The 27,170-nt window shown below is 47.9% G+C and overlaps 1 protein-coding gene across 4 annotated transcripts in view; it reads left to right on the top strand.

Moving 5' to 3' along the window:
- Window positions 1-27,170, top strand: part of NOD1 (nucleotide binding oligomerization domain containing 1) — a 68,099-nt gene that overhangs the window by 7,670 nt on the left and 33,259 nt on the right. For 2 of the 4 annotated variants that reach the window (XM_004762567.3, XM_013061490.2), the window contains exons 2-7: window positions 13,590-13,686; window positions 15,401-15,711; window positions 16,824-16,998; window positions 19,491-21,312; window positions 24,192-24,275; window positions 26,447-26,530. In XM_004762567.3, coding sequence (XP_004762624.1) covers window positions 15,511-15,711; window positions 16,824-16,998; window positions 19,491-21,312; window positions 24,192-24,275; window positions 26,447-26,530 — 2,366 coding nt within the window. In that variant the 5' untranslated portion in view covers window positions 13,590-13,686; window positions 15,401-15,510. Of the gene's footprint in view, window positions 1-12,679; window positions 12,815-13,589; window positions 13,687-15,400; window positions 15,712-16,823; window positions 16,999-19,490; window positions 21,313-24,191; window positions 24,276-26,446; window positions 26,531-27,170 lie in introns of all 4 variants that reach the window. The other 2 variants (XM_004762565.3, XM_013061491.2) reach the window with 2 other exon arrangements.

Genomic DNA, 27,170 nt, shown 5'->3' with positions numbered 1-27,170 from the left:
GTGTGTATGTTCGCTCACTGAACCCTCTCAGTGATCTTAGGCCGTGGGAGCTATTACTATCTGCACCTTGCAGATAAGAACACTGAAGCTCAGAAGGGTGGTGTGGTGTCCTTTGTCCAAATCACACAGCTGGTGATGCGAATCAGATAAGCTGGGTTTAGAGTCTTGGCCCTTCCCTGTCACCATCAATCACTGTGAAGGGAGAAGTCAGGAAAGGGAAAACACCTGTTTTCTCCCAGAGAAATGGGAATGAAGTACTGTAGGAGTTCCCAGCAGGAACTGCTTGGGGGCGAACAGGGTGAAGGGGCCTTACCCTTCCCCATTTGGACAGGTGTCCATCCCTGCTGGAGAGTGTGGTGGGGGAGGGGATGAACTGCTGCAGCCCAGGCAGCTCTTCTGACCAGAAGTACACGGAAGAAGCATTTGCCTCCTTGCCAGGAGATCTGGGTTCTGGTTCTGGTTGATCCACCCTGCCCTGGGCAGTTTCCTCATCTCTAAAATGGGGACATTGACCAACATTATGGTCCAGTTTGGAAGTCCATGGTTCCAGCAGAGAAGGGAGAGGCTGGCTCTGTGTGCATTCCCCACAGGGTTTCTTGACCAGAAGATTTGACTCTGAGGCATGTGTGTCAGACATTTGACTTCCCAGAAGGTCCGGACAGTGTGATGAGATGTCTGCATTTCATCAGCGTCCCTCCCATCCCAAGTGCTTACATCAGCTGGGGCTGCATTCCTTCCTTTGTAGGCAGCGATTCCCTGTCTGTATCTGGAATCCTGTGGCGCTTTCACAAGAAAGGAAGATAGAAAAACAATCTGAGGAGTTTGAAGTGGGGGGGGGGGCAGGTGGTGGGTATTGGAGAGGGCACGGATTGCATGGAGCACTGGGTGTGGTGCAAAAATAATGAATACTGTTATGCTGAAAATAAATAAAAAATAAATTAAAAAAAAAAAAGAAAAAAGAAAGGAAGATAGAAACCCAGATAGATGCAGGGAAAGGAGGAGGGGGAGGAAGAGACGGGAGATTAGGAGACACTGACTGACTTCTGCATCTGCTTTGAAATTTTGAGGGATTAAGGGCTTTCAGATACTTACAGTAAATGAGTGTTAATGGAGCTCAATCGCTTCAAAGAACTGTAGCCTCATCCATCTGCTCCATTTTTCTCCAGAGACAACTGTCAGTAGTTTTCTGGTATGACAGAGGCAAACAGGAGTCGGCCTGTTTTCTAGGATTAGAAATTAAAAATAAAGAAGAAAAATGAAAAGAAACAACAGCAAACGAGAGAGAGAGACGTAGACCCATTAAAGAATGGCAGCTTGTGCTTCTCTCCTGTCAGAAGCCTGGGAGCATAGCTGAACTCGTGTTTTTTGGATCATGCAGCAGAGAAAGTGGGAGCCAATTTGAGCTGACCCATTGCGTGTGTTCTCTGCACCGCTCTACCGATCTTGTGTGGAAGTATGCCGGGCACTCGCTTTCTGTGAGATTGCCATTGGGATGGGCGAGTCCTCCCACTTGTCGTGCACCTTGAGTATCCAGATGCTTCAAGCCAACACACACAGTATAATGATCTTCATCATTTTAAAACTGGTCTGAGGAGGCTGTGGATCCTAGTCACCAAAATGAATCTCAATCCAAGAGAGGAGAGATTTCCTTGAGGAAATCCAGATCTGACCCTCCCTGCTCATGGGCTTGGGGGGCGGGGTTCAGGCTTTGCTGGGGCTTACCATCAGGTTGTTGGGGTCTATTCTGATTGATCTTTTATAATCTGGGTAATATCTCTGGAGTAGGCAGGGAATGGTGACTTCACTGAACTCTTCTTAAATCTGAATTCAATAAATAACTATCAGTTGTCTGTTACCTGACGTCAGTGACTGACCTCTGTCGTCCAGGTCTGTGGCAGTGAGAGTTTTGGACACCCATATTGTGCATGGCAGCCTGGGGCTCTGCCGGAGCTGGTGTTTGCTGGTTAGACCTTCATGGTCAGAAAGAATCTAAAATGATTTCGTTGGTAATGAGACCTTTCGGGTGGGAAGCACATATTGGGTAGGAAAATGTGAGGTCCTTATGGCATCGTCCATCAAAGTGAAAGTATCACTTGGAGTCCAAGCACTCCCCAGAAGGGACTTGAGCTGGCATTTTAAACTGGGCAGAGGTTTGTGCTACATGAAAGGAAGGGAAAAAGACTAAAGGAAATGAAATATTTAGTAATCATGGAGCATTTCTTCAATAAGGTATTGCTTGAGGTCCTAAGACTGAAAAAAATCTACCTGAAAGTCAGTTTTGCTGATTGTTTTGCTCTGTAATTTTTGTGTGAAGATTATTGATATTGTCCCTTTCGATTCCTTCTTTCAAACCAGACTTAGTGGCAATACCGTGAGTGGACAGCCTCCTACCCAATGGAAGGCAAAACAAAACTGTTTCCACCCACAGACCTGTCAGCTTGACTGTGATATCTCGCCAAACTAAAAGGAGCATTTCGTTTATTCACAGGTGTGCGGAAAGAGTTGTGCTGTCCCATCTGAATTCGTTTGGTTTCAGCGAAGTGTCATTTCATTTCATGGGGACGGGGCCTTTCTGTCTAGGGGCATGGGCTTTTTGAGTTGAAAGTCAGAGGTCCTTCAGACAAAGTGATTGCTGAGAATGTTTCATTGACCTGTCTCAAAACGGCCTGAGATGCTCTGATGAGTAACAAGGGCTCCTGGGTGGCTTAGTCACTTTAGCATCTGACTCTTGGTTTCAGCTCGGGTTATCTCAGGGTCATAGGATCAATCCCCCACATCAGGCCCCATGCTCAGCCCAGAGTTGCCTTGTGTTTCTCCCTCTCCCTTTGCCCCTCCCCACCACATGCATGCATGCATGTGCACTCTCTCTCTAAAATAAATAAGTCTTTCAAAAAATAAGATGAAAAGGCTCTAATGTAACTTTAAATTATGCAAGTGTATATTTTTTCCAAAAAGTTAAAACATTACAAATAAAGTACTATGAAATCCTGGTGCCTTCCTTCCCTGTCCAGAAGTAATCTCTATTCTCATAGAGTGTGTCCTCTCCGAGGTAGTTTTCTTTGCATTTATGTTTATAGATGTATGCTCGTAGAAAATATAGTGTTTTGTGTGTCTGTAGGGCAGGGGATGTGAGCGAGTTATATAAATGTTACATTTCTATTTCTGTCGGCAGCTTGCATTTTTCAAGGAATGCTATGTCTTGAAGATCATCCTGGGCTAGTACATATAGCTCCGTCATACTCTCTTTCATCACAGATGACGGTTCATACCTGACCATCCTGACTGCCGGGGTGACGGTGGCCGGGCTGAGGTGCAGTGGGTCTGGGGCTGGTAGGATGACAGGGTGTGGGACTGCAGGAAGCAGATGCGGCCGCCTTAGCCCCAATCAAGAGTATGCGTGACTTCCTTGTGTGTCTTTTCCCCCTTTTAATACATTAGTATTTTTTAAATAAGTGACTGTGAGCCAGAGGCAAGCAGAGAATGGTGTGTTATTTTAACTAAACTCTTAACTCAGTAACTGGAGTCGATGTTCTGGTTCCCCAAAAAGGACTATAGCGGTTTATCTTGGCTTATCTTTACTAGAGGTGGTCTTTAATGTCACGGGATTTTGTCTTAGAGAAACTGGTGTCTCGTGAAGGGAGGGCGAGGGGCCATGGTGCGCCTCCTCCCCACCTCCAGCCAGCTGTCTGGCCTGTGACAACTCCCTGCACCCCTCTAGACCTCAGTTTCCTAATGTGCCGTATCCTTTTCTTGCCCAAAAGCATGGTATCTGTCAGGCTGGGCTCGGTTACAGGTAATCCCCAGATCTTAGCAGCTCAGACCACAGAGGTCTGTGTCTTGCTCGCACTGTGCCCATCCTCACTGCCGTGACTTCCGGGCCCAGGCAGATGGAGCAGCTGCCATCTTGAAGGAGCTGGTCAGAGCGTTAGAGGAAGACGATGGCAGGCTGACACCCGCTGCCCCGAGGCGGGGAGCTTCCTGTCCGGAGTAACTCCTACTTCTGTTCACATTTCGAGAGTCCAAGCAAGGGACTTCAAGGGGGAATGGAAGTGTAACCCTGCCTGGTACCTAGGAAGAGAGTCCAAACTGTTTGGTTTTAAAAGATTTTATTTATTTATTTATTTATTAAAAAATTTTATTTATAGGGGCACCTGAGTGGCTCAGTGGGTTAAAACCTCTGCCTTCGGCTCGGGTCATGATCCCAGGGTCCTGGGATCGAGCCCCACATCGGCCTCTCTGCTCCGTGGGGAACCTGCTTCCTCCTCTCTCTGTCTGCCTCTCTGCGTACTTATGATCTCTGCCTGTCAAATAAATAAATAAATCTTTAAAAAAAATTTTATTTATATTTGTGAGAGAGAGCAAGTGAGCACGAGCAGGGGTGAAGGGCAGAGGGAGAAACAGACTCCTCCCAGAGCAGGGAGCCTGACAGGAGGCTCGATCCCAGGACACTGGGATCATGACCTGAGTGGAAGATGGATGCTTAACTGACTGAGCCACCCAGGTGCCCTAAAGATTTCATTTTTAATTAATCTCTACACCCAACGTGGGGTTTGAACTCATGAACCTGACATTAGGAGTCACATGTTCTGCTGACAGAGCCAGCAGGCGCCCACAAGTCCAAACTATTTAGTGAGCCACCTACTTCTGTCACTGTGCTGTTTTGCGAGGAAGCAGGAGGCGAGTCTGAAACTGTTCCATGGTCCGTGAAATCCTATCCCACACGCTGATCCTCTCTCTCTATGTACAAAACCATTGACCTTTTTGTTCCGGTAGCCTCCCAGGTTTCCAGAGAGCAGCAGCCTGTTTGGGAAACTCACATTTTGAGAAATGAACAGAACTTGGCAGTAGGGGGACAGGGGAGCGTGGTGGCAGGTGGCTCAGCCTAAGTGCAGAGGCTCGGAGCCCTGGCCGGATTCCAGAGCACCTGGTGCCAGCCAAGCTGGCTTTGGTTTTGCTCGTGTTTGTATTTGTTTCCGGTCTCCATGTGACAAGTGTCCGCCGCAGAAATGCTTGCAGAATGTCAGAATGGCCTGACTCCTCAGAGCTGACCCTTGAGAACACTCTGGGCTATCACACTAAGTTAGTCTCTGCTGCATTGTTCAAGAATGCTTGAGGGACTAGGCTCCAGATCTGTTAAGGATCTTGTATTGCAACACCAATTTGTGGAAAGCTGTGTCCTTTACTCTGAAATTGCTCTCTTTCAGGCCCAGGATGAATGATGATTCCCAGCAATTGGGGGTCTAAGAGAGAAATCATGAGGTCATTATAGAGGACGGGAAATGATTTTCTTGAGGTTTTTGTTCTTGATCTAGGCCATGTCCGTAGGGATGGAAGCCAGATTCTCTTTGCTCATCCTGGGGGTTGACATTCATAGCTATACTCTGGGCTGGGTGACGTCTACACTCCGGCTTTGCTGGGTGATTGTGCACAGAGCAGAGCTGCTGCTGCGCGGACTTGTTTACCAGCATCTAACTCAGTGTCTCAGAGATAACACTGAGGCTCTCTCTGTTCAGAGAGGTTTATTATAAAGATGTACGAGAAAGGGGTGGCACCCCTGGGTGGCCGAGGAGACTGGGTCCCTCAGAAGTGGGCTACCTGGACCGAGCACTTGTGTGCTGGGGGTTATTGGGACTCAGCGCGTCTCACATTCCAGGCAAATGATGCTGAGGTCTCCACTCTCGGGCAGGCCCGCTCCTACGAGACAGGGGCGCTAAGCACTTGTCCTGGTGACCTCAGCCACAGCGGGCTCCGGCTGGGCAGAAGGAAGCCCGGTGGGGAGATGCAGCCCGGTGTTCTGGCTTCGTTGCTCTCTTGGTGCGCTCACCACACTTGAAATCTCTTGCTCTGTCCATCTGTCCATCTGTCCTGCCAGATTATAAACTCTGTGACTTTGGGAAGATAGTTAACCTCGTGTGCCTCAATTTCCTCATTTGTAAGTCAGCAGTAACACTGACCTCTGCCACCTAGTGTTGTCCCTAAGAACTGAGTGAGGTAATAGAGAAGATTAAATCAGATGATCATTACTGATATTTACTTGATGCCCAGTCCAGGCACTTTGAATATGAACTAAGTCTTTACAGCAACACTTTGGGACAGGGACTGTCCCTATGAAGAAACTGAGACACAGAGAGGCTGGCTAACTTGCTGATGAGCTCTGGACCCCTCAGCCTGGCTGGCTCCAGAGACCACCTCTAGCCCTGCGTTACTGTGTCTCTCGCAGGGAGTGGAAAGCATTAGCTGTCTGCAGGGCCTCCAGTAAAGGGCTCACTCAGTGTTAGTGACGATCCTTATGGATCCTGCTGGGGCCACCTCGCAGAGGAGGTCTTGACACCAGACCTCTGCAGAAGGACGCAGGAGGCCAGCCTCCTGGAGTCTGCCCAGTGCCCCGCCCCCCACCCTGCCCCCCGTGGTCCTCCCGTGGGTCCTGTCGGCGATAGCACATTGTCCTGCTGACTGGACTGGCCTCAGACGGGGGCAGCTGGATTTGCAGAGGGGGTTCAGGCAGCCAGGCTGACGCAGGCCAGGGCCAGTGTTGCCACTGGGCCTCATCCTTGATCCTCCAGTTTGGCAAGTAGAATTTCTCTGAGGGCTTTAAAAGATCAAAGAGTGGCAGGTGGTTCTTACTCTCCTTTATAAAATAAAAACCCAGTCCAAAAAGTGTCTGTCGGGAACTAGCTTCTGCAGCTCCAAAGAGGACCTTGCCAGTCACCTAGAAACAAGGGAATGGTAAGGGTACAGCAGATGTATATGGTGTGATTGCCAGCAAGCAAAAGATCGGTGTAGGCATAACTCTACATAGAGAAGAACAGAAAGGGAATACTCCAGAATGGTAACAGCATTTCCTGACGTTTCCACAGTAAACAGATAAATTGCTTTTATACTTGAGGGAAGTTATTGAAACATAAAAAGGCACATCTATGGAGATGAACATCTTTATAAAGTGCTTTTTATCTTAGCATCTCCATTACAAAGAATGAACATTTACTTTCAGGGTCACTGGGGGTAGTTGGAGAAGGAAGAAAGCAGCAGCAGGGGGCGAAATCCTTTAGAAAGTGAAACTGAGTGTGGGGGAAGGGCCCTGCCAAGGTGCTGGGACTGAAAGGGGAACAGGAGTCAGTCAGTCTCTGCATGGGCGCCCCGGTTGCTCTGTTCCCAGATGGGACTCCTTTCTAAGTGAATCCTTTGACCCATGTGTCCCTGTGAGCTCTTCACAAGCATGCTGACCATGGGTCAACCCACTCAGCTCCACTCCCCGCCCCCCTCCCGGCCACCTACATACTTCTAGCTAATGCAGACCTCCCACCATTCTTGGGTTCCAAGTTCACCTTAGGCAGAAGTCTTTGCTTGGTCTCCTCCATTTTCCAGTTGTTTTGTTCTCCTTGCATTTGGTGTTCTGCTAGGTTTCTGTTGATGTTGTCTGCCTTGTTGTGTGCCCCCTGGTGGCAGGGGGACAGTGGCCTTTATGCACAAGGGGTATAAATGAACAAACGAATGATGCTCGGGTCTCGGCTCTCGGGCAGGCCTACTGCCCTTCACCATGCTCTTCAGCTGGGAGGGCGCCCGTAAGACTGTCTTGCAGTGGGGCTCCCTGGAAGGTGTGGCTTCATCCCCTCCAACTTCTCCTGGTAGCTGGCCAGCGAAGGAGAGAGTGGGGGCAGCCAGAAGACACAGGGACCTGCACTGACCATGTGCTTGTTCTAAATAAATTCCTGATCTGAGAGGAAAAGCTCTCAGTTTTGCACTGTGGAGTACAATGTTTGCTGTGGGGTTTTCATATATGGCCTTTATTATGTTGACATATGTTCCCTCCAAACCCACTTTGTTGAGAGAAATTTTTCTGGAGGGGGAAGAGAATGGGTGGGGGAGGGTCAGAGGGGGAGAGAGAGAGAGAGTGTGTGTCTTAAGCAGATTTAAGCAGGCTCCACACCGAGTGTGGAGCCAGATGCAGGTCTTGATCGTGACCTGAGCTGAAATCAAGAGTTGGACCCTTAACTGATTGAGCCACCCAGGCACGCCTGTTTTTCTTTTCTTTTTTCCTTAAGGATTTTATTTATTTATTTGAGAGAGCACAAGCAGGGGGAGCAGCAGGCAGTGGGAGAAGCAGACTCCCCACTGAGCAGGGAGCCTGATGTAGATCTCAATTCCAGGACCCTGGGATCCTGACCTGAGCAGAAGGCAGATGCTTAACTGACTGAGCCACCCAGGTGCCCCTATTTTTCTTTTCTAATGTATGCATATAAGTCTATAAGTTTCTATGGTTTCTTTAACTATATCCCACAAATGTTGATACATTGTATTTTCATTATTGTACAGTTCAAAATATTTTCTAACTTCTGTTTCCTCTTTGACCAGTTGTTTGGGGATTTCTAGGTATCCTTTTTTTTTTTTAATTAAAGATTTTATTTATTTATTTGACAGAGATCACAAGTAGGCAGAGAGGCAGGGAGAGAGGAGAAACCAGGCTCCCTGCTGAGCAGAGAGCCTCATGCGGGGCTCGATCCCAGGACCCTGGGATCATGACCTGAGCTGAAGGCAGAGGCTTTAACCCACTGAGCCACCCAGGCGCCCCCCTTTTATTATTTATTTCTGCTTGATTCTACTGTGGTCAGAGAATATATTCTGAATTATTTCAATCCTTTAAAATGTGTTAAGAGGGGCGCCTGGGTGGCTCAGTCGTTAAGAGTCTGCCTTCAGCTCAGGTCACCATCCCGGGATTTGGGGATCAAGCCCCACATTGGGCTCCCTGCTCAGCGGGAGGCCTGCTTCTCCCTCTCCTACTCCCCCTACTTGTGTTCCCTCTCTCACTATCTCTCTCTCTGTCAAATTAATAAATAAAATGTTTTTAAAAATGTGTTAAGAACTTACGTTATTTCAGTTTGGACTACTATTACACGTGCACTTAAAATGCTAGGCATTCTGTTGCTGTTGGCTTTGTGTTCTATAGCTGTCATTTGGGAAAATTGTTATTCTGTTGAGATTCTCCATATCGTTACTGTTTACTAATTCCTTGTTCTTTTTGTTCTTTTAGTTACTCTGAGTCATGTATTAAACCCCTCCCCCATTGTGACTGTGGATATGTCTAGTTCTCTTATGATTGTCAATTTTTGCTTTGTTTTGACAATTTTACTAGGTGCATACAGACTAAAATATTGTATCATCTTATAGGATTGATCATTTTATCATTCTGAAATGTTTTTCTCTCTACTAACGTTTCTTCCCTTAAATTCTTTATTTTTAATATAGCTATGCCAGCTTTGCTTTTTTGGGTGAGGGCATACCTTATATTTCTTTTCCTTTTGGGGGAAATGAATGAATGAATTAAACCCCATCATTTTACTTAAGATATGTCTCTCTAGGCAACATGTAGTATTTTTCTATCATATACGCCAAGCTAAGTTTTATAATTGGAGTATTTAGTACATTTACATGTAATGGAATTATTAATACATTTGCATTTATATCTGTTGTCTGGTTTCTATTTGTCTTGGCTTTTTTTTTTTTTTACCCTTTTATCTCACTATCTTTTTTTAGAATTAAGTGTATTTATTATTCCATTTCCTTCTTCTATTGTCTTGTATATGTTTCTTTTACTGTTTTTTTAGTGGCAGTCTTAGAGATAATAATCTGACCTTTGAATTATTACTGTCTAAAACAAAGTAATAATGGGTCATCTGGCTGGCTCAGTCACTGGAACATGTGACTCAATATCAGGGTCATGGGTTCAAGTCCCATTCTGGGCATAGAGCTTACTTAACAGAACAAATAAAATAAAGTCATATTTTTGCCTAGAACCAGAAAGTGCTTTGAGCTTAGAACACTTTAAGTCCATTTATTCCCCTTCACCTTTTGAGTTATTACTATTACACATGCTAATTCTGCATATATTTTAGATTCAACAAGATATCAGTATTGTTTTGTTTAGTCAATACACATTTCTTTTTACTCACATTAAACTTTCTGTTGCTCTCATTTTGTTTTTGTCTTAGGATCATTTTTCTTCTACCTGAAAAACTCATTTCTATATACATACACACTATATGTGACCTATATATGGTACTTCAGTCAAGATAAAGAGTATTTCTATCTCCCCAGAAATTTCTTTTATCTCCCTATGGAGTCTGTTTCTCCTGTCTTCTCCCTCCCCAACCCCAGGAAACCACTGTTCTGATTTCAGGGTTAGATTTCTAGAATTATATGAATGGAATCATATATTATGTACTCTCTTGAGTCTTGTTTCTCTTTATGCAGCATAATATCTGTGATATTCATGTTGTATTTCCTTCATATTTCTTATCAAAGAGTGCTCTACTGTATGAATGTACCCCAATTTATTGATCAGTTCACCTATCGTTGGCCTCTGTAGAAGTCATGAACTACTGTATCACAACTAGAAGTAGAAGAAACTTGTTTAAAAAAAAAACACAAAATTGTCAGAACCTCTGAATCTTTTCAGAAGGCAGATTTCTAGAATGGAAAATATTTGCAGAAGGCAGAGTTCTAGAATGGGAAGTTACAAAATAGAACTTTTCCACAGGTTCTTTTTTTTTTTTTTTAAGATTTTATTTATTTATTTGACAGAGAGAAATCACAAGTAGATGGAGAGGCAGGCAGAGAGAGAGAGAGAGGGGAGCAGGCTCCCTGCCAAGCAGAGAGCCCAATGCGGGACTCGATCCCAGGACCCTGAGATCATGATCTGAGCCGAAGGCAGCGGCTTAACCCACTGAGCCACCCAGGCGCCCCTTCCACAGGTTCTTGATACATACTGTTAAATGGGGTCCCAGATGGTCTTCTCCAGGATATAGCCCTACCCACGGTGTATGAAAGTCCTTGTCTCACAATACCATCAATGGCATTTTTGACAAAGAAGCTTTGACAAGAAATTGTTCTTTTTAATCTTTTCAAGTGTGCAAAGCTTGAATTTGTTATCTAATAGTTGAAAGTAATTGTATGCTGACTATAAACCAGTAGGTACCATACTTCTTTCCTTCCTGAGTTCACAGAACAGTCTGTGATCTCACCTCTTTAACTGCATGCCTCATTGACTTTCTGAGAAACTACTCTGAAAAGCTAATTCAGAGTCCTTCCTGGCATTGGTCTGCTAGATGGTGGTGGGGACAGGGCAGGAGCTCCGATGTCTTCCTGCCCCAGCTTCCAGTGGTGGCTCAGGAGCTACACGCTCCAACACAGTAGCCACTGGCCACAGGTGGCTTTTGAGCCCTTGATGTCTGGTTGGTCCAAACTGAGATGTGCTGTTAAGTATAAAATGCACACCAGATTGCAGAGCCTTAGTATGAAAAAAATGAATATAAGATGTTTCACTTAGTTCTATACTCCTTACATATTGAAGTAAGATGTTTAATTTATGGGTTAAATGAAACATGAAAAAAAATTTCATTTCTTTTTACTTTTACTAATGTGGCTACTAGGAAATCTTGGATTACACACATAGCTTGCATTTTCTTTTTTTCTTTTTTAAAGATTTTATTTATTTATTTGAGAGAGAGCAAGCATGAGCAGGGAGAGGAGCAAAGGGAGGGAGAGAGAGAAGCAGACTCTCTACTGAACAGGGAGCCCGATGTGGGGCTCAATCCCACAACCCTGGGATCATGACCTAAGCTGAAGGCAGATGCTTAACGACTGAGCCACCCAGGTGCTCCTTGCATTTTATTTCTATTCAACAATATGTTCTATAGTCTTACAGAGACTCTCTCTCTCCTGTCTCTACTTTTTTTTTCCTTGGAATGCCTGCCCTCTGGCTTTGTTTTCTTCAGAGATGCTTCCCAGAGCCTTTTTTGGAGGCTCTGCGGACTTTATATTCAGTTCAGAGGATCGAATTGCAAGATGGAACCTGGGCACAGATCTCCATAACGAGCCTAAGGTGGTGGATTGACCCTGAGATTTGTTACCAGGGAACTAAACCTCTCTGAGGGCAGATCAGAAAGCCAGGAAGAAGAGGAGGGGTTGGGGGTGCCATCTAACCCCTCAGCTCCCAATGGGCTCTTTGACCTGAACACCAGTAGGCTGTACCCTCACTTGCCTTTGTCTCAAGAGAAGGCTTTAAGTGGTAGACCAGCCCTCCCCTGACCTTTTCTGCTTCATTTCTCTGCTTTATTTTCTTCTGTCATTCTGTGATGGGTCTTGTTTTCTGGCCATCTTCATTGGCTTAATAGGGATTTTTTTGTTGTTTCCTGGCCCTTCCTCACCAGGATCTCCACCTTCAGTCCTCTCCACTCTATACCACTGCCCTGGGAGAGCCCCTGTCACTGGAGCAGATCCAGCTCAACAAACCTGATTTCGGCCCAGCATTGGCCTTCTGTTTGCCCGGACATGACAACTTGACCGTCTTCACTAGCTAGACCTACCTTTTACCAGGCGAAGACTGTAATGGAGCCCTGTCAGGGCCAGGAGATCCCTGGTTCTGTTTGGTATTGTGGTAACCAGATGTCTATGAAGTGAATTTCTCTACAGCACCCCAGGATGTAGATTTGATTTACCCTAGGATTCTGTTTACTGAGCCAGGTTCAGCTTTCTGTTTCCTCTTTCATCATTCATACCTTAAGTTCCTGCTGAATTGAGTGAATTCTGCAAATCTGATTAAATCTCAAACTGGGACTTTGGAAACTATAGAGCAACAGTCTCCTTGCCAGTAGGCTGATGTGTGATTTGTTGCTCTGTTTAGGTAGCTGTAAATCGGGAGACTGAGGTTTCTGCCTTGGATGGCAAGAGCTGAAGGTGTCTACAAGGTTACCATGGGCAGGCAGAGGGGCAAAATCACTGAATTTTGTTGGAGTCACAGGCTCGGAAGAGACGAACTGTGAGTAAAACAGGACGGACGTGGATTAGGTTTGAACAGATGAAACATAACACCAATTCCAAGCTTTCTTCCGGCTCAGCAGTCATGCCTGCAAGACATGGACTCATGAAGTAGACGGGCAGTTCCCTTTCTAGTTCTTGCGGGTGAAGGATCAGTGCAAAGAAAGTCTCGGTTTTGTGCTACTATGTCTTTAACACCCTCACATGTTTGTGAACAAACAGGTCTCAGACCTTGGATCTTCCCAGGCAGTGCTGTTGAGGTGGGATAAAATAGCAGAGTTTTATTTCCAGTGAATTAATTTTGGTGTTGCTTTCTATTTATTAAAAATGATGGACAAAATAATATTTCCTTAAAAATTAGTCTGAGTTTTAAAAATAGTCCATTTATGGGGACTAAGGGAGTATAGTAACATACAGAATTGCTGCATCACTGTAGTGTCTCCCTGAAACAAATATAACATTGTGTGTTAACTATACTGCAACTGAAACAAATGAAAAAACAAAAATAAATAAAACAGTCCACCTAAAGCACAAAGTAAAGCAAATAAAGCACAGGTAGGACTCAATTATGGCCAAAAAAATATGTGTGAACATGTTGCCCAAGTGACATTTAGAAAACATTGTCCTAAAGGAGGAAGGTACAGAGAAGACCAACATCCTAGAGTTCTGGATTTAAAACTAACCCGTCATCAATTTCTTTTGTTCATTTACTATAAATTATAATAGTATTTTCAGAGAAAACTGTCTCTTTCTTTTTTTTTCTTCCAATTTTGCAGATTCCAGAAAGAAATTGGAAATTGAAGATTTCAGAAGAGGAAGTTGTTTTAAAATATTTTGATTTACTTCAAAGAATAACACTGAAAAGTTAAAAAGGTATCATTAACCTTAATTTAAATTTAATATTATCCACTGGTAGCCCTTCAGGGAACCAGTTTTCTAAAGCTTTGGATTCTAAAATAGGTCATATAATTGACCCCAGTGGAAAAGGCTGAATTCACATCTAAGAGGCAAACATATGTCTAGTAGTAGTAACTAACTAGTCATTTCCATTCTGAAAGTTCTTTCTGGTAAGGATGTCTTGCCTTCTTCTTGCTTCGAATGTTAAATTGTATTGTCTCTTGCTTGGTCACTCAGGTTATAAAAGGAAAGTAATTGTGTGGGGTCCCACTGAGAAATTTCTGTAAGGCTTGCAATGTTTAGCAATGGATAGATTTAAAAAGGGAAAAATGGATGTGTGCAGAAGACCAGGAGACTCATGTGTGACTTGGAGGGGGAGGAATTCCAGAGCCTGTGGACTTGACTATTAACAGATGTGGGCTTGTAAGAGCTAATGACAGTAATGACACTGACAGGGTTTAGAAGTCTGTCATTTGGGGGCAGTGGGGCTCAACAGAAAAGTTTAAAAACTCTCTCTCTGGGGTGTGTGAATTTTCCTACCAAAATGAGGGACAAAGTTGTCAGTTCAAGGCCTTTCTACTTCCAAGAGAATGACCCTTTTTATATACATAAGGATGAGTGGAGAAGTGGCTGAAGGATCTTAATGGTACAAGAAAGGAAATCAGTACGATTTGGGGCTCGTGCAGGTGAACGCAAGTTAGTTTTTAATACCCCCAAAAAATGGCCTGGGTCCCTGGTTTCTCCCTAGACAGGAAGTTCAGCAGGTACATGAGGTTTTCAGGGATTTCCAGGAAGATGGCTTTTCCTGATCATCTGCCACTTGGAAGTCCACGTCCTCTTCCCTCTTGTCCTGCTTCACTCCACACGTGGCATTGTTCCTCCTAAATTCCCCAGGGTCTAAGTATATGGCAGACTTTGCTGGAGGTGTGAGGATAGCTGTGAGGGGTATAGGGCAGCTCCAACACAACCCGGAACGGGCAAGAGTGACAGAAACGTCCCTGTTCCCAGGTTCCTGGGCTCTGGCTACCACAGGAGACTTCTTGCTGAACTGTCCCCCCTCCTCAGGCCGTTTTGGGCTCAGACCCTCTCTCCCACCAAGCCTCAATTCCCCCACAACCAACCGTGGTTTTCTTGCTCCCAATTTTGGATGCGCCCAGTTTCTTTTTATGGAAGATAGTATACCTTTATTTCTATCCCAGGCTGGGATTAAGGCACACTTTTATTTTTTATTATTTAAAAGATAATAAGTTTTGCTGTATGAATGGGTTGTCTACCTCTGGCCACCCTCCACCGTCCCTTGGCATGTAACCCACAAGCAGAAACAATTCAATTATGATTTTTTTCTTTACTATGTTTCAGATCTCCATCTTCTTTAATATTAATTTTTTAAATTTTTTGTTTTAGAATGAACAAGGTACACATGAGTGGGGGAGGGGAGAGGGAGAGTCTCAAGCAAACTCCATTGAAAGCGCAGAGCCCGAAGTGGGGCTCGATCTCACAATGGCGAGATCATGACCTGAGCTAAAGTCAAGAGTCTCATGCTTAACTGACTGAGCGATGGCAGCGCCCCTCAGATCACCATCTTAAGCATGACTCCTCCTGCTTGAAGTACAGAAATTCCAGGACCAAAGGGGGTGCGGGAGCTTTCCCATGGCGTTTGCTTCCTTGGTGATTTTGTTTGTCTCTTCAGGGGCAGCACTGAGAGCGAGGAGGGCATCCTGGCTCCTGATTGGCCTCTGCCAGGAAGACACCTGTAGCCAAAGATGAGTTTGGGCAAAGTAGTCGCTTGCTCCTTCAGCCATGGAAAAGCAGGGCCACAGTGAGGTGGGAATAATCTCATCTGAGTCTCACTCCCATGTTAAATTATTGAAAATCCACCGGGAACTTCTGGTCACCCACATCCGCAACACCCAGTGTCTGGTGGACAACTTGCTGAAGAATGACTACTTCTCTTCTGAAGATGCAGAGATCGTGGGTGCCTGCCCCACGCAGCCCGACAAGGTGCCGATGACGGGGGCTGGCCTTGGCAGTCTATGTGTCTTGGTTGCTGGAAGGGGCTTCTCCCGGGGGCCTGAGTGAAGACCTCTGGGTATTTAACACATTGGCGGGATTTCCCCCTGGGGTCATTTATAGGACAGACACCTGAGTCATCAACTTATGACACAATTTCATATTCTCCTCTGCGTTCGCGTGAACAGCAGACTCCGCTTACCTCGCTGCTCTCCTTGCTATGTGTATCACTTCCCAAGCCACTTGTTTTCAGTCCACTTCTGATTGGGAGGAGGGAAAAATTAAATGACCTTCGAACACTAGCAGTGATGTTCATTCAGTGCCTTTAAACTCCAGGAAGCTGCTCAAGGCTGGATGAGACTCTGAGAACAGTTTGCCTCTGGCTTGGGAGCAAACACCTCCCAGGCTGGGTCCACAGTAAAGACTTTTGCACCCACCACTGTGGGACTCCCTAACAGCCCTTAGTTTCCTTTTAGCTTTGTGTCCTCTCCTGAAAAATAGAATTGGCAAGACCCAAACCTCTTTGGCTGGAAGGGTGACAGAACTTGTCTGTAATGTGATCTGCCAACCTCTGGGGAAACTAGAGGGTTTCTGGGGTGTGGGGGGAGCATAGTAGCTGACTTGTGTGATTTTTTTCCCCCCCTGCATTTTTAATAATACAAAAAGTCCTTTTTAGGGTCTAACTTACATCATGGGGGCCTGTTAGTCCCTTGCTGTGTGGCCCAGCACGCTCCCCCACCTCATTCCACCTGTGTAGTAACTGTCTCAGCAGCACTCATTTTCGGCCAGTGGTAGTGTTGGCTCAAGAGGGACAGGAGACCAGAGAATTCCAGAGGTGGACACAGCTCTCATTTGTGAGTCTGACCTTATTACTTGGAGGTTCATGGAAGCCTCCAGCTTCTTAGAGCTGTGTGGTTTAATTTCCTACTATGGGGGGAGTCTTCCTCACAGATTCTAGGCCCTTCAACAGGTAGCATCTCATACCTCTAGGGAGACAGTCAAGCTTGATGATGTTGTAGGAACTTGGAGCCCTGCATGTGAGCCTTTCTGGTGGGGGACTCCCCAGGCACTTGCTCACCCCCTCATGCTTATGTCACCACTAGGTCCGCAAAATTCTGGACCTGGCACAGAGCAAGGGCGAGGAGGTGTCTGAGTTCCTCCTCTATGTGCTCCAGCAACTCACAGATGCTTACGTGGATCTCAGGCCTTGGCTGTCGGAGACTGGCTTTTCCCCCTCGGAGCTCATTCAGAGCAAAGTTGTCATCAACACCGACCCAGGTATGAGTCCGCTCCCCCAGGGTAGGACTGCAGACACCAGGCCAGCAAAGCCCTGGGGTTTGGAAATGCTGTGGTGTGTGGGCTCAGTGGGACATGAAGGCATGGTCCACCATGGTTGGCTCTGCCCCCCACATCGGGCAGTGGGCCCAGGTGCTATGTTCCCTGTCATCCAAGTGCCACCGGGGGACTGTGCTGAACTGACCACAAGTAGTTGGTCTTAGAGGCTTGTGGAAGTGTGGGAATGGCCTTTCTTCTGACTTTCTGCTTTCTTCTGACATTCTTTTCCTTTTGGACACATAGAGACTTTAAATATATATATATATATTTAATTTATTTATTTATTTGACACAGAGAGATCACAAGGAGGCAGAGAGGCAGGCAGAGAGAGAGGAGGAAGCAGGCTCCCTGCCGAGCAGAGAACCCGATGCGGGACTCGATCCCAGGACCCTGAGATCATGACCTAAGCTGAAGGCAGAGGCTTAACCCACTGAGCCACCCAGGCGCCCACATAGAGACATTTTAATGGTGGCACGAATTCCTTTCAGAAATCTTTCCAGGGGCACCTGGGTGGCTCAGTGGGTTAAAGCCTCTGCCTTCGGCTCAGGTCATGATCTCAGGGTCCTGGGATTGAGCCCCACATCGGGATCTCTGCTCAGCAGGGAGCCTGCTCCCCCTACCCCCTGTCTGCCTCTCTGCCTACATGTGATCTCTGTCAAATAAATAAATAAAATCTTTAAAAAAAAAAATCTTTCCAAAATTTATCCTAGGCAAAGTATTCTTCTCTCACCCCTAGTGGCCAGTCCAAGAGCCAGCGAAAAACCAATATGAAGCCAGTCCCAAAACCAGTAGCCAAAAGTGGCCATTTCCAAAGCACAGTGGGACTGCATCAGCTAATTGATTCATTCAACAAGTATTGATCGTATCCCCACCACGTGCCAAGACACTGTGCTAGATGCCAGGGGTATGATGGGGAACAGACCAGATATGGTTCCAGCTCTCAGGGAGCTTGGAGGCTGGTACAGGGGTCCCAGCTGTAGGCGGTCATACAAATGTGTGATTGCACATGGTGACAAGGACGAGAGCAGTTCAGGCTGCTGTGAGCGCATGCAATTGGGGCCATGATCTGGTCTGAGGACTGGGGAGCCTTCTTTGCATGTCTCTGTGCTCACTAGTTTGAGACATTTGTTGGCTGTATAATACCCAGCACCAAGGACCCTAACTCCAGTGTTTAAAGAATCCAGTGTGACCTTGAACACAGAAACAGAGGACAGTGTTCCAGACTATCAGGGGCATGTTTGGGGGAAACCAGGCCAACCAGCAGGTCAGGGCCCAGCCCTTCTGCGGCCGGGCTGTGGATACCTGTGATACTTGTGGCCACTGTTAGCTTCTTACTCTTCCTGCCCCTTCCCACTTCCTTCTGCTTTCTTCCCCAGGAGCAAAGGAAAATGCTTCTGCCTGTGATCATTCTTTCAAAAGATCTCTCCACTGTCAAAAGATCTCTCCACTGGTTCCTTTAGCCAACTACTTTGGTAGCTTTTAAAGTATAAGTCACTCTACAGAGCTAGATGTGAACTACATCTTGTGTGATTCTATTTATAAAAAACAGCAGAAAGGCAAATTAATAGAGCTAGAAAGCAGATTGGCCATTGCCTAGGGCCAGGGACAGAGATTCGCTAGAATTGGGCTTAGGATGGAGGGGTTTTAGAACTGGAGCGTAGTAACGTTTGCATAACTTTGTAAATTTACTAAAAACCATTGAGCAGTACACAATGCCTATTGTAAAATATGTGGATTTATGGTATGTAAATTATGTCTTACTAAAGATGTAAAAGATAAAATTCACAAATATTAAGCAGACCACTAAGTTGGACTGAGTTGATGGAAAGAGGTTATAGATGAATTTGGAAATGGGCATGTGTGTCTCATTTTTGTTAACTGGATTATAATCCAAATCCCAGAAGTATTTTAAAGGAATTTATGGAACAGCCTTTGGTCTGGGGAAGGATCGCCTCTATCTAGTATAAGCCCAGACTCTAGCTCAGGTTTGCTGAGCTCCCTGCCCATGTGAGCGTGTCACCTGTCTGCTCCCCTGTGAGCAGGTGCTAAGTCAGTGACCCCCAGGTGTCCGCTGGGGACCTGGGGCTGACGTGCTCTGTGTCGTTGAACAGGGCAGTTTTTCTCTTGGTTTACTCTCTTTGTGCTTTGGCCCGTCTCCTTTGTAATCCAGATTGACGTGGACCGTTGCATCTTCTCACTCAAAGTTTTGGCATTTAGTGTGGAGACTTCCCCTTGTTTTCAGAGCAGTGTGATCAGCAAAAGAAAGCGAGAGCAATTTCTTCCTTAGCCACAGGAGTTTCCAGCGCCTGGCTGCCTCAGTCTCCGGAGCCTGCGGCTCTTGATCTGGGGGTGGTGAGTTCCAGCTCCATGCTGGCTGTACAGATAACCAAGAAGTCTCACTGAGAACTGGTTATCTTCCCTCCCCCACCGCCCAGTGAGCAGGTACACGGAGAAGCTGCGACAGCAACTGGCCCGTGATTCCAAGTTCGTCCTGTGCTACGCCCAGAAGGAGGAGCTGCTGCTGGAGGAGACGTACAGCGACACCATCGTGGAGCTGGTGGGCTTCAGCAACGAGAGTTTGGGCCCGCTGGAGAGCCTGAGCTGCCTGCTGGACCACCGCACCGGGGTCCTCAGTGAGCAAGGCGAGACCATCTTCATCTGCGGGGACGCGGGTGTGGGCAAGTCCATGCTGCTGCAGCGGCTGCAGAGCCTGTGGGCCGCGGGGCGGCTGGACACCGAGTTCAAGTTCTTCTTCCATTTCCGCTGCCGCATGTTCAGCTGCTTCAAGGAGGGCGACACGCTGTGCCTGCGGGACCTGCTCTTCAAGCATTACTGCTACCCGGAGCAGGACCCCGAGGAGGTGTTCGCTTTCCTGCTGCGTTTCCCCCAGACGGCCCTCTTCACCTTCGACGGCCTGGACGAGCTGCACTCAGACTTTGATCTGAGCAGCGCATTGGACACCTGCTCCCCCTGGGAGCCCGCCCATCCCCTGGTCCTGCTGACCAACCTGCTCAGCGGGAAGCTGCTCAAGGGGGCCGGCAAGCTGCTCACGGCCCGCACCGGCGTGGAGATCCCGCGACAGCTACTCCGCAAGAAGGTGCTCCTGCGGGGCTTCTCCCCTAGCCACCTGCGCGCCTACACGAAGAGGATGTTCCCCGAGCGCGCTGTGCAGGAGCACCTGCTGGCCCAGCTGGAGGCCAACCCCAACCTCTGCAGCCTGTGTGCCGTGCCCCTCTTCTGCTGGATCATCTTCCGCTGTTTCCAGCACTTCCACAGCATTTGGGAGGGCTCTGCGCAGCTGCCCGACTGCACGGTGACCCTGACCGATGTTTTCCTGCTGGTCACTGAGGTGCACCTGAACAGGACGCAGCCCACCAGCCTGGTGCAGCGGAACACACGCGGCCAGACCGAGACCTTCCACGCCAGCCGGGGCACCTTGCGCTCGCTCGGGCAGGTGGCCCATGGTGGCATGGAGAAGAGCCTCTTTGTGTTCCGCCAGGAGGAGGTGCAGGCAGCCGGGATGCAGGAGGGGGAGCTGCAGCTGGGCTTCCTGCGGGCTGTGCCGGAGCAGGGCCTGGGCGGGGACCAGCAGTCCTATGAGTTTTTCCACATCACCCTCCAGGCCTTTTTTACTGCCTTCTTTCTCGTGGTGGACGACAAGGTGGACACTGGGCAACTGCTCAGGTTCTTCCAGGAGTGGGCTCCGGGGGGGGCGGGAGCCGAATCCTGCTATCCCCCCTGTCTCCCCTTCCCGTGCCTGAAGGGCAGTGGCCTGGCAGGGGAGGACCCCTTCAAGAATAAGGATCACTTTCAGTTCACTAACCTCTTCCTGTGCGGGCTGTTGTCTAAGGCCAAACAGAAACTCCTGCGGCACCTGGTGCCCACCGCTGCCTTACGGAGAAAGCGCAAGGCCCTGTGGGCACACCTGTTTGCCAGCCTGCGGGCTCACCTGCAGAACCTGCCCCGCGTGAAGTCTGGGACCTTCAACCAGGTGCAGGCCATGCCCACCTTTGTCTGGATGCTGCGTTGCATCTACGAGACGCAGAGCGAGAAGGTGGGGCAACTGGCGGCCAAGGGCATCTGCGCCAACTACCTCAAGCTGACCTTCTGCAACGTGTGCTCGGCAGACTGCAGCGCCCTCTCCTTCGTCCTGCACCATCTCCGCAAGCGGCTTGCCCTTGACCTGGACAACAACAATCTCAATGACTACGGCGTGAGGGAGCTGCAGCCTTGCTTCAGCCGCCTCACCGTCATCAGGTGAGGACGAGGGGGCCCAGGGAGCAGCTGGTGGGACTGGGGTGGGCCAGACTCCGGAGGGGGCCCAGGGAGCAGCTGGTGGGACTGGGGTGGGCCAGACTCCGGAGATGCCAGAACCAACCTTTAAGGGGTAGGAGCTCCTGATTTACCCTGGCACTCATGACCACGGGTCTTGGAACACCCAGACCTCTTCTGTTTCAGCGTGACAGAGGGCAAAGAGCACAACTTCCATGGCTGGCAGCCCCGTCTGGGTGTCCCTGAGTGAGTTGCTTAACCTCTCTGATTTCCTCATCTGGAAAAGGGAGATGCTGGTAGCCTAGCAGTTACAGTGATAGCAACCAGCATTTATTGAGAATGGGTGAAGTACATTACAAATTTTACATGATTGACTCTTCCACACTATAAGGTGGGAGGTACTCTTCTCTTCATTCTGGCAAATGAGGCAGTGGAGGTACAGAGATGGTCTCAAGGTCACACATCGGGGCCACGATGGAGCCAGATTCATAAAGATTTATGAGATTTATTGAGATTCATGAGAGGCTCAGAGATAGCCCGTGGATGGTTTTTGACACATGGGAGCTTTTGTGATTGCAGAAAAAGCAGACTCTGTGTGCTTATCAGCCTCAGTTACTTTCCATGATCAAAGCCAGCAGCTTGCCAGGGATCTTAGCACAGAAAGCTGACTCATGAGTGGTTTCTTGTGTGATGCTTTAGAGGAAAGTTAGGTCAGTCTGCTTTCTTCTGTTAACATTTCTTCTATAAAATACACCTTGTAAATCTCTATGAGGGTTTCAGATCTTGTAACTTGGCGCATGCATTCCTGAGGAGCGGAAGGGATTTGGAACTCGTCCTGGGTACCTGTTACCACCAGCGCCACCGTGTACATTATGTGGGGACACTGGGGTGTAGGGAGCGCGAGGCTGCCCTGGCCTGTTCTCTGTGCTCTCAGCCTGGGCATGCTCACACTCCAGGCACTCCACCCCCCCGCCCCCAGATGGGACACACCAGAATGGTACTTCTGCCCCAGGCAGCTGTCTTGGGGTGAAGTTTTCCTCCATACCAGTAAAGGAGAGAGCAGGAGGAAACGGGCAACTCCAGGGAAGCATTTTGAGCTCCCTGAGACCATCACTGAGGGTTAACTTTGAGAGTTAATGAATGCTTAGATAGGTTACAAGCTTGTTTCTCATAGAAAAGTCCAGAGGAGGGCAGTTCAGGGCTGCTGTGGTGCCTCCACGATCCTCAGGAGCCCAGGCTCTCTTCTGTGTTGCTACGGCCCTAATGGCCTCACTGTTTGATTTCCACCTCTTGGCCCAAGATGGCTGCTCCATTTCTGGCTGTTCAGTCGACATACTAGCCACCAGGAAGAAAGGGCAAAGAAGGATGCACCTCGTTCTTTTATTTTTTTTATTTTTTAAAAGATTTTATTTATTTATTTGACAGAGAGAGAGATCACAAATAGGCAGAGAGACAGACAGAGAGAGAGATGAGGAGAAGCAGGCTCCCTGCTGAGCAGAGAGCCCGATGCGGGACTCGATCCCAGGCCCCTGGGATCATGACCTGAGCCGAAGGTAGAGGCTTTAACCCACTGAGCCACTCAGGTGCCCCGCACCTCGTTCTTTTAAGAAGACCTCTCAACAATTGCTAATAAGACTTCTGCTTAGATTTCATGGGGTAGAACTTAATCCCACGTGCCCAGTTAAAGAAATGGGGGATTCTATTCTTTAAAAAGCATAGATATTGGAAGTGACTAGTAGCCTCTGGCACCCTGAGATGTCCATGCAGTGTGTGTATGCCCTGTACACACCAAAGTGGGCACCATGGGAGGAGGGGTCCTGAGAATGTGACCTGATCATTTTGATGTGGCCTGAAAATCAAACTTTTACTTGTTCAGCCTTTCACTTACTACATAGAGGTCAGGTTGTGGGCCCAGTTTGGCCCAGGGCTTGTGTTTGTAAATAAAGTTTTATTGGAACACAGCCACACCCATTTGTTTACATATCGGCTGCTTCACATATTTCACACCTTAAAATATTTGCACTCTGGCCCTTTAGAGAGAAAGTTTGCTGACCCTTGGATTATCATCTCCCCCACCCCTGGTACCTCACTGTCATCCAGCCCTAAGCCTTACTCTATCCTTCAGCCTCACTTAAATGGTGGGGTGGAAGATTGAAAAAATCACGATAGTTTGTTCCATAGATTATTTGGTAGCTAAAAAAATTAGTATTTCATATTTTAGCCACATCAAAATATCCTATTAGTATAGGGATCGTGCAGAAAAATTCCAGTGAGTGGCTGTTCATTGCACAGGAAACAGCTGTCATCCTGAAGGCTCTCTTTTCCTGGCCCCTTCTGTGAACAGGCCTTCCAGATGGGGAGGCTGTTGGCATAGTGGGTGAGACCGTTCTGTGTTCCACCTTTTGAAGGGCAGACTATCTCTGGCCGCACCTGCAAGAGGGGGGAAGTGTTCCCTCATCTTTAGAACAGCTCCATGGGGTTCCAAATGCCATGGCCCCTGCTGTGCAGTGAGAACCACAAAGAGGGCCTGGCTGACACAGGCCACCCATAAACGATGGGTGTTAAAGCTGGCTGGCCTCATGCATCCTTTATGTGTCTCTCGTGGCCCTTCTGTTGGGTCGGGGCTGTGCTGTAGCCTTGATGACCGGCAGGTTCTGGGCAGGTTTGTCAGCCCTATGAAGGTGGGGCTTTTTAGGAGCTCTTTGGCTGAGTGCTCTGGCCACCTTATTGGGGTGCTTATAGTTGGGAAAACTCCAGGACCTACAGGCTTCTGCATCCTTGTGACATTTTTGCTGCTACTTAGTGAGCAGCTCTCGTGATTTCTAACTTTCTTTGCTATTTCTTTTTTTTTTTTTTTCCCCCAGACTCAGTGTAAACCAGATCACAGACAGTGGGGTGAAGGTGTTGTATGAAGAGCTAACCAAATACAAAATCCTGACCTTCTTAGGGTACGTATTCCTGGACAGTGCCAGGCCAGGGATGTAGCAGTAATTCAGAGAAGCGGGGAACCGCCATTCGTGGACGGTTGGGATGATGGCTGAGGCATCAGGAAGCTCCCCGATGGGCAGCCAGAAGTCCTGGATCCTGCTCTGGGCTCAGCTGGCAGCGCACTCTTTGAGCAAATCAGGAAATGGGGCAGAACTACAGCCTTTTCACTTGTGTATTGGGATCCTAATATAGGCAAATACTTTATGAGTGGTGATTGGGAGTTGCTGAGGGAATAGCTGGGGATATGGTGGTGGTGTTTAAGGTTTATTTATTTTAGACAGAAAGTGAGCTGAGTAGAGGGAGAGGCAGAGGGAAGGAGAGACTCTTGAGCAGACTCCCTGCAGAGCATAGAGCTGGACTCTTGGGGCTTGATCCTGGGACCCTGAGATCATGAGCTAAGCCAAAATCAGGAGTCAGATGCTTAAGCAAAGGGCCACCCAGGTGCCCCTGGGGATAGGTTTTATAAACGTTAGGTACAGGTTATGCATTAGATTATGGGCCCATGATCCCTCACCTAGAACCCAGCGGGCAAAACCATCAGAGTTCAGTGTACATGAACTGTGGGGTGGTGATATGACCGGTGAGGTCCAGGGCACTATCCTGGTTTCAAATATTTTAATATTTCTGCAGTGAAAGTTCTGAGTATTCAAAGCAGCTAGGATAAAGACCACAAATGGTGCCAGAATGGTTGTGAAAAGCTTGGGGTTTTCAGAGCCTCTGGGATTTGGAGTGGAAGCGCTGGCGGGCCAGTCCAGCCGGCCTCTGGCCAGTCCTGGCAGAGATGCAGCCTGTCATCTGCCCCACAGGGCTTTCCTTCCTCCTTGGAGGAGTGGGGCCCCCGGAATCACACACTCCCAGGCTGCCTTTCGGCTCAGGAGCTTTGTGGGGCTGTGGAACACTGGAAACCCATCTAGTTACCTCTTTCAGCTTCTCTCTGCCTTCTTGTTAATTGCTGTCAGGTGGCAAAATGACTAAGAGGGAGCTGTGAAGTTCCAGCATTCAAACCTCTTCCCCTCACGATGCTGCTTGTCATCTTGATGGAACAACATCCACCACCTGCTGCCCGTTGCACCCTTGGGCACGTGGGCTTGGAAGGGATCTCGAGCTTGGAGGGATCGCAGACTGTGATCCTAAGGCCCCTGTGAGGGAGGCGTGAGTCCTGCTCCTTATTACAGATGCAGGAGCAGAGGCTGGGCCATGGCAGAGCTGGTCTGAACCCTGCCTGCGAGACTCCAGGGCCCTGGACTGCTCTCTGGGTGTCCCTCCTCTCTCCTTTTAGCCCAGACCAGAAATCAGCAGCCAGCACGTGCCCACTTTAGAAATGGGCTCATTACGATGACACTGGCACACGGGAATAAAAGGCACAGTATAAAGAATATAGTCAGTGATAATTCTTTTGTTTTAGTTTTTATTTCAATGAAAATATTTTAAAACTTGAATTCAGTTAATTAACATGTTATTGGTTTCAGAGGTAGAGGTCAGTGATTCATCAATCTTACATAACACCCAGTGCTCGTTACAGAATGTGCCCTCCTTAATGCCCATCACCCAGTTACCCCATCCCCCACCTCCCTCCACCCCAACAGCCCTCAGTTTATTTCCTCCACCCCAGCAGCAGGATTTTATTTCTTTTGATGGCTGCATAGTATTCCATTGTATATATATATACCACTTCTTCTTTATCCATTCATCTGTCGATGGACATCTGGGTTCTTTCCATAGTTTGGCTATTGTGGACATTGTTGCTAAAACATTCAGGTGCATGTGCCCTTTCGGATCACTACGTTTGTACCTTTGGGGTAAATACCCAGTAGTGTGATTGCTGGGTTGTAGGGTAGCTCCATTTTCAACTTTTTGAGGAACCTCCATACTGTTTTCCAGAGTGGTTGCACCAGCTTGCATTCCCACCAACAGTGTAGGAGGGTTCCCCCTAGTCGGTGACATTGAGAGAGCATCATCTGGTGACAGATGGCGGCTACACTTGTGGTGAATGTAGCATAACTTATTAACTTGTGGGATTCACTATGTTGTATACCTGAAATTAATGTAATGCTGTGTCAACTATACTTTAAAAAAAAAAAAAAAGCCAAGGTTGGGGTCCTGAAGTCTCATGCAGTGCTTTCTCTTGAAGCCTGTACAACAACCAGATCACTGATGTGGGAGCCAGGTACATCGCCAGGATCCTGGACGAGTGCAAAGGCCTCACGCACCTCAAGTAAGTGGGGTGTGCAGCAGGTTATTCAGTAGCCTTGTGTCACCCCTTCATTATCCAAAGTGTGCATGTCCCAAAGGGTGCATAAAGAGCGCTCGCCCTAACGCTTGCCCAGAGCCACACCAGTCAGATGAAGAGGCCGGCGTGTGGAAGGTCAGCTGCACGCACGGAGGAATCCTGGCTCGACGGGGAGGCTCGGGGTTCCACAGGGCCAGGTGAGGGTCTGGCTTCTGGTTCACGGATGGGGCCTTTCGGCTGTGTCCTCACATAGTGGAAAGGGAGGCATGGGAGCTCTGTGGGGCCTCTTATAAATCCCTCATCCCATTCACGACAGCTCTGTCCTCGTGACCTCATTGCCTCCAAGAGCCCTGCCTCCTATTACCATCTCCTGAGGGCTTAGGGTTTCAGCGTGTGGATTTTGGGAGGCCACAAACATTCAGACACCGCACCCACCTAGTTGCTAGTATGAGCTTGGTCCTTGGCCCTGTCACACACATGCTCTGCCAGAGGTGACTGGGCACCGGGCTCAGAGGAGCCCCTGGTGGTCCCCTGGTGAGGGGGACGCATACCTGGCCACTTGCAGCTGAGATGGGACCCTCCCCGCTCTGCTGATGGAAATGAGTGACACTCTGAAGGCCATTTA

Source organism: Mustela putorius, unplaced genomic scaffold, assembly GCF_011764305.1.
Source record: "Mustela putorius furo isolate JIRA1106 unplaced genomic scaffold, ASM1176430v1.1 tig00003845_pilon_pilon_pilon, whole genome shotgun sequence".
NCBI lineage: Eukaryota > Metazoa > Chordata > Mammalia > Carnivora > Mustelidae > Mustela > Mustela putorius.
The sequence above is the reverse complement of the archived record's forward strand: the minus strand, read 5'-3'. Positions and strand labels throughout refer to the sequence as shown.